At 37.3% G+C, this 12,313-nt stretch overlaps 1 protein-coding gene across 1 annotated transcript; it reads right to left on the bottom strand.

Annotated features, from left to right (window-relative positions):
* Nucleotides 1-5,143: 5,143 nt before the first annotated feature.
* On the bottom strand, nt 5,144-8,625 carry LOC114517709. Its single transcript, XM_028537506.1, has 4 exons — nt 7,862-8,625; nt 7,274-7,424; nt 7,017-7,133; nt 5,144-6,902 (listed from the first exon to the last, which is right to left on the bottom strand). The coding sequence occupies exons 1-4, from the start codon at nt 8,417-8,419 to the stop codon at nt 6,082-6,084; spliced, it is 1,647 nt and encodes a 548-aa protein (XP_028393307.1). The 5' UTR covers nt 8,420-8,625; the 3' UTR covers nt 5,144-6,081.
* Nucleotides 8,626-12,313: the final 3,688 nt, after the last annotated feature.

Here is a 12,313-nt window from a genome sequence, read left to right as displayed (position 1 = left end):
GAGGCCTTGTGATGCTTACAATAAGCCAATAAAAAAATTAATCTTTTTCAGGCATTTTGGTCTGAAAGCAATGACAGCTTAATATAGATTGATGGATGATAATAGTTTTAATAAACTGCATGAATCCAAAATCATTCCTCGCCAGTGATTTCCCCTTGATCGAAGAAGCGCGTTTTTTGTCAATCTTTTCGCATACTCCTGAAGTTTGTAGAATTATGAATACCGGTATGCTTAAAATGCAACGAAACATCTAAACACGCACACAGGGGGTCTATAGGATCGATTGGACATCTGCTTTTTGTCCTGTCTGGGTTTGGTATTAACATCTTCTTTGTCATTTTAATAGTTTTGCAACCAATAGTGATCCTATTGTAGACATATGTCTGTATTTTACAAGATCGCCCACGCTCTCAAGCCCAAAAGGCAAAACATATATCGCGCTCAAACACACTTGGCAACACTGAACCAACACGCTTTGTCGGTTTTGAATTCATGTCATGAGGCTACATTCGTTTTCGTTTTGCGAAGACAAAAACAAAACTAAAAGCAATATTACGGACAGGATGTTTCGTAGAAACTTGGCAGAAGCAAGGTTGTTTTTATGTTAAAGCAATCAAAACTCGCAACGTCCAAGGTCCAGGATATTAAATGTGTACATTTTGGGAGGGTCTATGGTTAGTATGGACACGGTTAATATCAAGTGCAATCAATTTAGAATATACTTTTGTGAGTTAATTATATGAATCTCTAAGTTCTAAATTAGCGCTTGTTAGGCGTTTGTGTGTGAGTGTCTTTATAAATGTCAATGATTAATGATTAATCCACAGCCATAATTCCCAAGATTCCATCGACGTTCGTGTGCCCTCGACACTAAGCTATCTGACTCCATTTTTCACAGAACATGCGTTATAATTCATTTAATGGTAAATTACTTTTTAAAAGTGATAATTGTAATTGGTAGTAACTGATTACTTTTTGAAGCAAGTTATGATTTGAATTTAATCCCTCCTAAAAATATGAATCGTTTTTCAGTGCAACGACAGTTCAGCCATGCCAAACCGGTCGAATGGCATGAGATGATATGGCCGTAGTGACATGTTGCAGACAGTTTTATATTTAAGAAGACGTACGATTTACGACTTCATCAAGGTGTAAGGGGCCTGGATACAAACCTTTCCTGCTTTGTTACTTCCAAACACCGTATTATTTGTGCCTAAAAAGTCAGTTATCATATTCTTCCTATAATTACAACCTTCCTCCTTAATTTCTGGACATGGACTACGAAGAACAGCTGTGCTATAGGTTTCATTTCATTTGATTTATTTTGTCACAATAAAAACACGTGGCAGGAGACAATCACAGGACAAAGTCCCAAATGTGTACTAAGGTTAGAGACCATTCATTATATACATTAGGTTACAGTACAGACGAAAGTTGAGGATTCATTAAATCTTTGTGATCCAAGTGGAGATTATCACTTTGAGCGATTATCAAATTTGACTAATTCCTTTAAAACAGCTGGAATATTAATTAAATTTTTGGGTTTGCGGTCGTTTTTCCCCCTTTTTGGCTTGAGCTATTTCGTGGGCGAATGTACACATCCGACTTTTGACTATACTTTAGTGATTTATAAGCAAAATTTTCAATCAGTTTCAGTGTAAAATGGGAGGTTAATTTCCTCTGTTTGCTAGCGGCAATCGGTTCTTATCTATCTTTTGAAGAAGATCATTTCCTCAGTCAGTACGTGATAAAGTCTTTATTGCAGATACCAATCGCTAGGCGTATCAGGCAAAACAATACGTATACTTGACTGAAATATCCCCAAATTCCTTGTCTCTTAACTAGAAATTGCTCAATAACACGCGAGAAAGTTTGTCAAACCTTTGGAAATTCCCACGGCCACGAATTCCCGAGCAAATTTCAATTGAAAAATCAGCCACAAAATATTATACGCAATTTAAAAGTAAATATTCCAAGGACTTAGTCGATATTCCAACGAGCAAGCTAAACATTCTGGCATTCAATTTGTGGTGAAAGATATTGTTTTCGAGAGTTCACCCGTAGGCTAGTAATATTCCAGTATAACCGGAAATCCAACACTATGTGATCTTCTTTAACACTTTTTTTTTATTTGGAAATGTTGAGAATTATTGAAGAGTCTCCGGTGAAATTGACTTTGTTCTAGAGCAATACAAAAATGGTCACGTCTGACGGTCTGGCCGCCTACAGCTATATATGTAGGCACATACCTTGCATATGATCGATAGGAAAGCTAAAAAAACCAACAATCTCTCATTGAAAAGGTCTATATTTTCATATGAGTTGTTTTCGTTCTTCTTTGAATAGTGGGAAATGGTACTATTCCTTACCAAAACCGAGGACCAGTTTGAAGTTTTGCCGCAATTTAAATGGGTGCGACCACTCGGGGTGGCCATGCCCGTGTCGAGGTTGACAAAAATTAAAAGCATTCTTCTGCAAACCGGAAACTGCACTTGAAAATTCGATATTTGAGAAGTGTTTATATGGCTCGATATGTTTGGGAAGAAGTTTGAGATTATTCAAGCGAGTTGTTTCGTATTTCTTGATGAAAACTGATGGAAACTATTAGGGAAGATAGCCATTCAAATGATGAACTAGCATTATCAATTGACAAAGGTAAAACTAAATCAAATGTTATTTTTACTTCGCGTGTGTGGGCTATTTTGTTTTTATCATATCAGTTTAAATCAATTTCGTGAGGATGTTATTTACGTAATGGTTTGCTAAGAACTTGTAGTTTTGACGTTTAATTTCAAACCGGAGGGCATTTGTCGTGACGACAGACGACCATTACTTTTTTGAGGCGGCATGTTTTCTAACTCGCGTTCAAACTAGTTTGAATTTTTTTACGCGATGTTCTGGCTGTACGTACATTAAACAAGACGTACATAATACTACAGGGTGTCCCAAAAAAAAAGCAACCACTTAAATATGCAGAACATTAATACAGCTCTAAAGCGCAATAGATAAGCACCTCTGGGAATTGAAAATGGCTCTTAATCCTTCATTTACAATGCTAAAAGTCATTTTAGCTGAACTATGGTGCAAACCCGAACAATATTAATATTCTTGCATATTTAAATGGTTGCGTTTTTTTATGGCGCGCCGAACCCGTCAAAATTCTAAACTTCAAATATTTGATCTATACTCGCAACTACGGCGTTCTAAACTATACAAATTCCTTCTAAACAAAATTTACTCATTGTAAAAGTTATTTATCCTTGCCTAAACTTCAAATATGCTTTCTAAACTTATTTATATCTCCTGTACTCTGATATTTCTTAATGACAATTAATAAGTTCATTTATTGGTTCTAAACTTCAGATATATTGTCTAAACTCGAATGTTCGATACCAATCCATCCTCTTTTTGAGCCGCACTATGCAACGCTGAATGTTCGCCTAAAAGATCGTGTTATTTTACCAACACGATGTTATCTAATCTGCATGATGAATAAAACTGAAAGAAACGAGAGAAACGCTGTCGGTCTAAGAAATTTCTTCGATAACCTAGAATCTGTTTTTATTGGCATTAGAAATTTGCAAACAATAGATGAAAGTGGTCTTGTTGACGAGGAAATCATAGCACAACTCGAGGAGGGAAGAGAAACTTTAGCCTTGATCGCGTCAGAAAATACGGATGGATATTATGCGATTTATTTTAGGGAGCTTCAACAATGCGTTGCGCAGATACTTGTGAAATTTAAATCTCTTCGTGAATCGTCTTCAAACGCTTCTAATTCTTTTACGTGCCCTACAGAACTTCCAATTGGGATAGGAAGGCCAAGAATAATTATACAGGACGAACAGATTATTTTTTTAAGGAGCCTTCACTTTTCGTGGGAAAAAATAGCGTATCTGCTTGGAGTTAGTGAAAGCACACTCCGACGAAGAAGACAGGAATTGTGTTTAACTAGTAATGAGGACTTTAGCTGGACGAATATAACCGGTTTGTAACATTATCACCCGAAACTTATCCACTTGTTCATATCTATTTAAAGCTTGAATATATTTAATTATAAACGAGGATGATTTGCGATAATTTGATTTATATACTTTTTCAGACGATCAACTGAAAGGTCTGATTACTGAAATAAGAAGCTTGACACCAAACATAGGCCAAAAAAGACTACAAGGAGCACTCAGATCCAGGGGCGTACACGTTCAACGGCAGCGTGTTCGGGAATTTTTGCGAGAGTTAGACCCTCTAGGAACAGCTCTGCGTTGGAGATCCGCTATTTTCCGAAGAAAATATTCTGTCTCAGGCCCAAATGCACTCTGGCATATAGACGGAAATCACAAACTTATTCGCTTCAAATTGGTGGTTCACGTGTGTGTAGACGGATTTTCAAGGCTTATTGTATATGCTCATTGTGCAGGTAACAATAGAGCTGAAACTGTTCTCGAGCAGTTTCTGATAGGAGCAGAAAATTACGGCCTTCCTTCAAGAGTTCGCAGAGACCACGGCCTTGAAAACGTTAAAGTTGCTCAGCATATGATCGAACAACGAGGCATAGCCCGTGGTAGTATGATAACGGGAAGCTCAGTGCACAACTGTCGAGTTGAAAGGGCTCATAGGGATATTTATGCAGGTGTTCTCTCCTTTTTTGCAAAAACCTTTTACGAGGGCAACTAGATCCTCTTGTAGACTTCCATATATTTGCATTGCGTTACGTGTACATCCCCCGCATTAACACGGCTCTTAAGGAATTTAAAGAACAATGGAATCATCACGGTCTACGTACGGAAAGAGGTTTATCCCCTATGCAGCTGTACACACAAGGTTTGCTTCAAAATGTGAATTCTGGGCATCCTGCAAATGTTGGAAACGAATTTGGAGTTGACCCCGATGGTCCTTTTTCTATCGATGACGAAGACTATCAGGTGACAGTTCCTGATATAAATATTCAGCTATCTGATACACAGCGTGATTATTTATACATCCACTGTAATCCACTAAGGGATGATGGCAATTCTGGGAAAAACGTTTTTATTAATTGTAAAGAAATACTCCTTAATTTCCACTTGTAATTACGTTGTTTATAGCTAGTAAAGTGCATGAACAGCTGAGATAGATGTGGGTGCTAACTAAGAAGTTATGTAATATAAAGCTAAAATCTAAGAAGACATTAATCGTTCGTTAATGATATTAATATTATATCCACGTTTAGTAAATCTTTGCATGTTATATCAAAACTCAGTCCTTGTAACAAATATAACATGCATGCATTTAAGTGGTATGAAAAAAAAACTATGGAAAAAAATTTGAAAAGGATACGGTAAATTAATATTCCGCCCCTTCCCTGAATGTGATAGCGCTGATAAAATCATCGTAAGGGGGAAGTATTTAATGGCTTTTAGAAATATCACGCATAACGGATAATTAAATTAAATAAACTTTAGCTATAATATATAGTGAAGGATGATGATAGCTATATACACCCGGTTAACATAACTTTATTGAACACTGTATGAATAATCTGAAGATACACGTATTATTAAGACACGTATTATCACTTATTATTAAGACTGACAACCAAATTTGTATTGGAACAAGGTTTATAGGTGAAAAATCCACAATCTTATCAAGTTGAAGTTGTTTTATAACGTTAACAATCCATGTAAGTAATTAATAATCTCAATTCACATGTGCATAAATATTAAGTCACTTCTTTATAAATGTTTGCATATAGGCATCGTTCCGATTCATACTATGATAATCGACCAAGCAAAGGAATTGCTTAACATATTGGTCATTTCCTCCGAAAGTTCGCTATAGCTCTGATACGTCGATGGCAACTCCAGCATAGGTGAACATGTATGGGCAACAATCACCCGTGTAACGCCAATTGTTGTATTAAATGAAACCTCAATCTTCTCGACGGTGATGATGTCACTCCCAGTGACAAATTGTAAAAATGCAGCCAAAGTGTTTTCATTAAATGACTTGATGTATCTCTTTAGGTGATCAAAACACATCCGCTCGCTTTCGGACTTGGGTTCGGCAGAAAGTAGATTTATGACACGCTTTGATGAGGTTGTTTCATAGCATACATAACCGACATGGCGACATGCTGTGAATATCATGAAATTCGGGATGTTGTTTAAGTGACTGCAGTTCACTACTCCATGTATTTGATACGTATTTTGGTTTTTGGATCAGTTCTTGGTGAGCCAGTTCTTCAAAAATCACTTGAATACTTTCTTTGGTTGGCCGACGGTAACATTTATAGCTACTAAGAAGATCCATCACGTCATCTTTAATAGGATCTAACTCACCTTTCAAGCATTTCTTCATGGTCTCTTGCTCGTCCTTTGAAATATAAAAGCTGAAAGATTCAAGCAGACACTCTTTATTTACAGCTTCCTCCCCAAAAAGACAACAGCCAATGAATGCTTTTGAGATAAACAAGGGAAAGTAGTTCTCTTGTTTGAACCCAAATAAAAGGATTCGCGCAACACTTTGCCACTCCAGCTTTTGAAAATCGTGCCTTATTACAGGCACTTTTTCTGCTGATCCTGTTGCAACAACCACCGAAAACTCCCTCCAGAAAAGGCTTAGCAACTCGCGGGTTACACCTGCACCTCGACCCATTTCAGTTACGCCATTGTCTCCCTTGATTCCAAATATTAAACAGCACTGTAAAACACTGGGTTTACTGAATTCAGATATCATTGACTTAAGTATGTCGCTTCGTGGGATAATGATTTCGTAAATGGAAGGACTACCTGGAGTCTCAATTGAGGGCAAGTCTTCGGTAGATACAGTACTGTTACCATCTGGACGTTCTTCTTCACTTTCATGTTCAAAAATCTGATCTGGAAGTTCATCTACTTCGTCAAAAGGGTTTTCTTGTAGAGCATCTAATCAAAATAAAAAATTAATGTAATAGCTCTGTTAAATATTACTATTAATGTAAATTTGAGAGTAACATGGTATGAAACATAACTAAATCAACTTTGCAAAATTATACTAACCTCGCATGTTTGTCTTCTGTACAAGAATTTCCATACCAGACAATTCATTAGTGGAGCTACTTGTTTGAGATGTGTCTGGTGTTAAAGTAGCTGGTGTTGGCATTCTAACCTCACATTCTAAAGAATGGACAATATTAAACACTTGACTACTGTATATACATAATAATTAATTACATGCATATTAGGATCTTTGGCAGCAGAAAATATTAGACTAATTCATTTTATTTTTACAAATGATAGGCACAATGTTGTTCTACCTTCAACTATCTCCTCATCACTCTCTTCGTCTGACAATTGTTGAAGTGTCCTTACATAAACAGACCCCTGGCCTGTGATTCGCATTAAAGCATCACATGTTAGGGTGCAATTGCTAGATAGTTTAGGCCTTATCAAACTTCCATATGATGCCTAAGTAATGAAGAAGAAAACAAATGATTACCACAACCTTATGGAATTTTCATACAAGGCATGAAAATTGTAACATGTAAATTGTGTTACAGTATTATACTGTATAAAAGAAACCCACTGGGAAGAGTTGCAGTTTAGGCTATTAAAAAATACTCCCATTTACAAGAGAACTTGTCTAATACAGACACATGTGGGTGCATTTCAGTACATGCAAAGTTGACAAATAGACCATTGGACAGTAGGTACTGTTGGTGCCATGCAATACTTTTAAAGTAGCAAAATCAGGACCACACTAAATTATTGTAGTTAAATAATGACCTCTCTAATTATTGTATAAAACCTTTAGAACAATTTCTTAAGGAATAAATTCTATCCACTGAATAAACTTATATTAATTTTCCTTTTATAGCAATAGCAGAAATTTGAACTGAACACACCTTTAAAAATTCATATTCTCCGTTTGCCAGCATAGGCATTTCTTGTTCTATAGCTGAGCACATTTGCCATTCCACCCAGTCTCTATCAAATGGAAAATCATGGATAATGCGACCCTTCTTTTCCAGCCTTAATCGTGTTTGGTGCGTCGGTACTTTATCAACTGATGGATTAAATATGAATACAATATCTTTGTGCACAAGCTTCTTTTTCTTTGGTATTTTACTGCGTGAAGGTAGCACTTTCGTATGACGTCGCTTGTTGTTTGACACTCTTTGCCGATCCAGATTTTGAACTTGATTTCGGTTAGCATTTGTGGCCGGACTGGCCGCATGTTGAAAGGTGGGAAACAGTCGAACAATCTCTGATGCCATCGTTGGAGACGGCTGAGTTTGTTGGGCATTATTTATAGCAGGTCGCATTTCTCGAAGGCGCGAAATACTTTCGATAGCATTTGTTATTAAACCGTCAACCGTTCTCTCACTTCTTCCATCCCCATTTTGGTTATTTTGGGGCAGTATTTGGGAAGTATTTATCCTTTCCGCCATATTGTTTGCCATAAAATTAAAATACCGCGCGAGCTGAACTGTGGTGACAGAATAGACAATATATCTGAAGTTTAGAACCAATAAATGAACTTATTAATTGTCATTAAGAAATATCAGAGTACAGGAGATATAAATAAGTTTAGAAAGCATATTTGAAGTTTAGGCAAGGATAAATAACTTTTACAATGAGTAAATTTTGTTTAGAAGGAATTTGTATAGTTTAGAACGCCGTAGTTGCGAGTATAGATCAAATATTTGAAGTTTAGAATTTTGACGGGTTCGGCGCGCCATATTTTTTTTGGGACACCCTGTATATCGTATGCCTGTATATTGTTATTTCGTCTTTATATATAGTAAAATGACTAATATCCTGTATTCTCATTTCCCTTGTATGAATAATTTATGCATATCATTAAATTGCTTCGTCTATGATTTAATTAATTACACAGGTCATGTCTTGTTGGAGCTTTTCGTTTAAATTACTTCTTAATAAATATTTAAGACGCATCGTTTGTCAGCTGCGTTATTGCTCATTTCAACACATTCTCATAAAACAATTAAAACGATAGAATTTCTCTAAACTCTCTACAAATTGTATTTCTTCATTTTCGTAATACAACTATGGATAATAAAATCAAGATAATAAAGTCTTTTAACTATCCATGATACAACTATGGATTATAGGAAATATGTAGGAACATAAGCCAAGCACACTGCCTCAAATCCTACCTATTCCATTAGAATCCCTTTCTCAACCTCTTAAACCTACTTTGTCCCTTACCATCCTGCCCCAAACCCATCAAATCTCTTTTTAACCTTCTTTACTCATCGAGACCCTATCCTAACCCTTGCCATCCACATGATATCGTCATGATTTCCCTTTTATCCATTTCGGATTTGAGTCCTAGTATGTCGTGTTGGTATCGTCTTCGCTCGTTTTGGGGTCGTATTCGACGTATTGCGACCTACACACAATTTTTGCTCGGGGCTGGCTGGGAATTTCTCGCAAGCAAGCTGCGACGGCCAAGCATATCCGAAGTTTTTCATGATTGTAGAACAACTCCTTTTGGCACTTTCGCAAAGCGAACGACAAGGCGGTATGAGTGTTCCTAACGCGTTGCACACTGGCGCATAGTAACTACATACAAAATATTTCAGGTCCGGTGAACATTTTACCTTGAACAGAGGATTGAAATGGTTCACCCTGGTCGCGGCTATCCCCTGCGTTCGGTGATTCTCAAAGTTCGGGAACAATGTTCGATTGTATTTCAGTCCTTTGCACGAATCTATTGTGAGCGACATACATCTGTGTTGCGATGTTACAAACGGTAAAACGGCGACGAACAACGTTAGAAGGAACACGAGCGAGGATTCGCCACAGTTCAACGCCATAGCTCAACGACTCTTGTATATACTGATCGCTAATATAAGTCAGTGTATCTCGCCAATAATCTCTCGCCTGTCATCAAAGGCAGAAGACAGCCAAAGCATTTCATTCGCCCACGCTGATTGTCGCGAACCAATAACCGCATAAATAATCATACCTTGTATTTACATCAAGCCGCCGCGTTCTGATTGGACACTACCCGGATACCGCGGGACGCTTATGATTATTACTTGAATATTTCACTCTCAATAAGTCTAATGTGTTTCCTCGACCAGTTGATCACTGGCTTAATTGACAAAGCTGCATGTTTACCGAACGAATATACTTCGTGACAGCTACAAATTTAGTGCGGCCAACGGGCGTTCAGTCGAGATTAACATCGTTTAAGGTGGTCTTACAGGGAAAAAAATTTTTTCCTTATTTTCAAACAAATTGAACTTTTTGCTTTGGGAAGTTGTTAGAGGGTAAAGTGAGACACTAAAAACACAACTTAGTAAAGTTGGGTTACCATGGTTACAGAGATAACAGGCTTTTTCCCAATAAAATAGGGCACATTTTAAAACATGATAACTAAAGATATATTAATGATATAAACATGGGAAAAGCTATATTTTATTGCTAAAGTGACTGTCTTGGAGATGAACTAGAATTATCCTTCTGTTGTAAAAGGTCATTGTGAAATCTTACTTAAGGTGGCTAAAACAGGATATTGTGTTACATTAATGATAATATCTTGGTTTTAATTCAACCAAACAATTCCATTCTAGTTCATCTCCTAGAGAATTTCAAGAAACTGTAAATACTGAAAATTTCACAGCATTTGCTCAAATACTTTCTTAGTTATCATGTTTTGAATATCGCAAAATGTATCAAAATCGTAAACTGGGAAAAACAGCATCAAAGTTTAAGTTACAAGAAATTTACTGCATTAACTTGTTCGAATTGACATAAAAACAAGCCAATATTACCAAAAATTCCTTAAAATCCTCCTGATTTGTATGTAGTACCCTCTTCCTCCTTTAGTTTGTCATCTTTCCTTTTCTTTTGGCCTCGTAATATCTTTCTCTTCTTTCTCGAACATTCTTTAGCCTTGACATTTGCCCTCTTCACTCGCTCTTTATTAATCTTGTTCAGCCCTTCTACACAAAACTTTCCTGGCTTCAACTTCACTTCCTTAAGAAGATTAACTGCAGCCTCTGCACCAATGTTAAAGTGTGCCACAGCATCATATACACCAAGTTCCAGAACATTGGCACCAACAAAAACGTTCTTCGGAATCCTATTCCAGATCATCCCATTCAAGGATTCATTTTGATTTTGCGTCTTGCCATCTAAACATTTGCTCAGTAGCTCATCACTGCTGAGTCTTTCATATATGGGCCTGATCAACTTAATAATATTGTCTGGAAGCCCAGGTCCAGGCACATATTTTGTAGTATTATTTGCTTTATCCTGTTTGAATCTACACCAACTGTTAGGTCCATCAGGACAGTGGGTATGCAGATTTCTCTTCTTTGAAGAAACACAGTGAAAAAGACTTGCAAAAATGGCTGCTTTCATTGCTTTGAGATCCCCAGAGTTGCTACGGATTGCAATCCCATAGTAATTCTGAAGTTTGTCTATTAGTGTGTTGGTAAGCTTTCCCTTCCCGCCAATACCTTTGTTTCTTTTTTTAGTTTCCGCAAAGCAGTTCCAACACGCTTCTGAACATGTCCAACACATTCTTTTTTTGCAATCTTTATTCCATGATAGATATTTTCTACCTCAGCATGTGCCTTGCTATCACCATCCCCAAAATACTCAGTGTACTGAAGTTTCCTATCCTCTTCACTTCTTCGGAATATACGTTTTACGCCTTCAGTCTCCATGGCAGCTGATGAACCCTTGTGATTAATTTACATTTGCTAATATGGACTTCCTTCTTAGCTGCTTTTTCTTCCAAATCTTTCTCTCTCTCTACTTTTTGGCAACCATGACAAACTTTTGTTAAGATTTCAACATCTAAACACTTTCCTGTATCCATTGATAGTGTTGTTACACAACCATTCAGTGAGGAATGCCCACGCCTTTGCCAAGTACCATCACATGATACAGAACACTGGTTGATTTGATTAGTTGGGTCCTTCTTCACTTCATTAGCAGCATTTAGCATGGTGGTTGTAGCCACTGCCTTTGCTGCCTTGGCCAAAGCAATGTTACAATCCCTGTATGCAGTTGGTTGAAGAGGGGGTGGCATGTCCATCAAGGCACAGAATCGTTTGGCTGATGTATGTCCTTCACCAAGGCTTCGCATAGCGTAAACGAATCTTTTATTCACGTCAAACGAGTGTCCTACCTTCTTGGAAGTGTAAAATGTATATACCCACCCGCAAGCTTCACAACGGGCTCTTAGATGGGAGGCAGAACCTTTTCTCTCTCGAGGGTTGTCTTCAAGTACGAGGCAGGAACTGCCACATTCCTTACAACACACCTCACACACAAATTCTGACATTATTTGAAGGTCAACAAACCGATAGCCA

This window comes from Dendronephthya gigantea, unplaced genomic scaffold (genome assembly GCF_004324835.1).
Source record: "Dendronephthya gigantea isolate DGI-Jeju-01 unplaced genomic scaffold, DenGig_1.0 000009F, whole genome shotgun sequence".
Taxonomy (NCBI): domain Eukaryota; kingdom Metazoa; phylum Cnidaria; class Anthozoa; order Malacalcyonacea; family Nephtheidae; genus Dendronephthya; species Dendronephthya gigantea.
The sequence above is the reverse complement of the archived record's forward strand: the minus strand, read 5'-3'. Positions and strand labels throughout refer to the sequence as shown.

Excerpts from the sequence above, each read along its gene's own strand:
- LOC114517709 (XM_028537506.1), bottom strand. The coding sequence starts at position 8,419 with ATGGCAAACAATATGGCGGAAAGGATAAATACTTCCCAAATACTGCCC. Across the intron at positions 7,134-7,273 it reads TGATGAGGAGATAGTTGAAG|AATGTGAGGTTAGAATGCCA; the intron begins GTAGAACAACAT and ends TCCATTCTTTAG. Across the intron at positions 6,903-7,016 it reads ACAGAAGACAAACATGCGAG|ATGCTCTACAAGAAAACCCT; the intron begins GTTAGTATAATT and ends TATTTTGATTAG.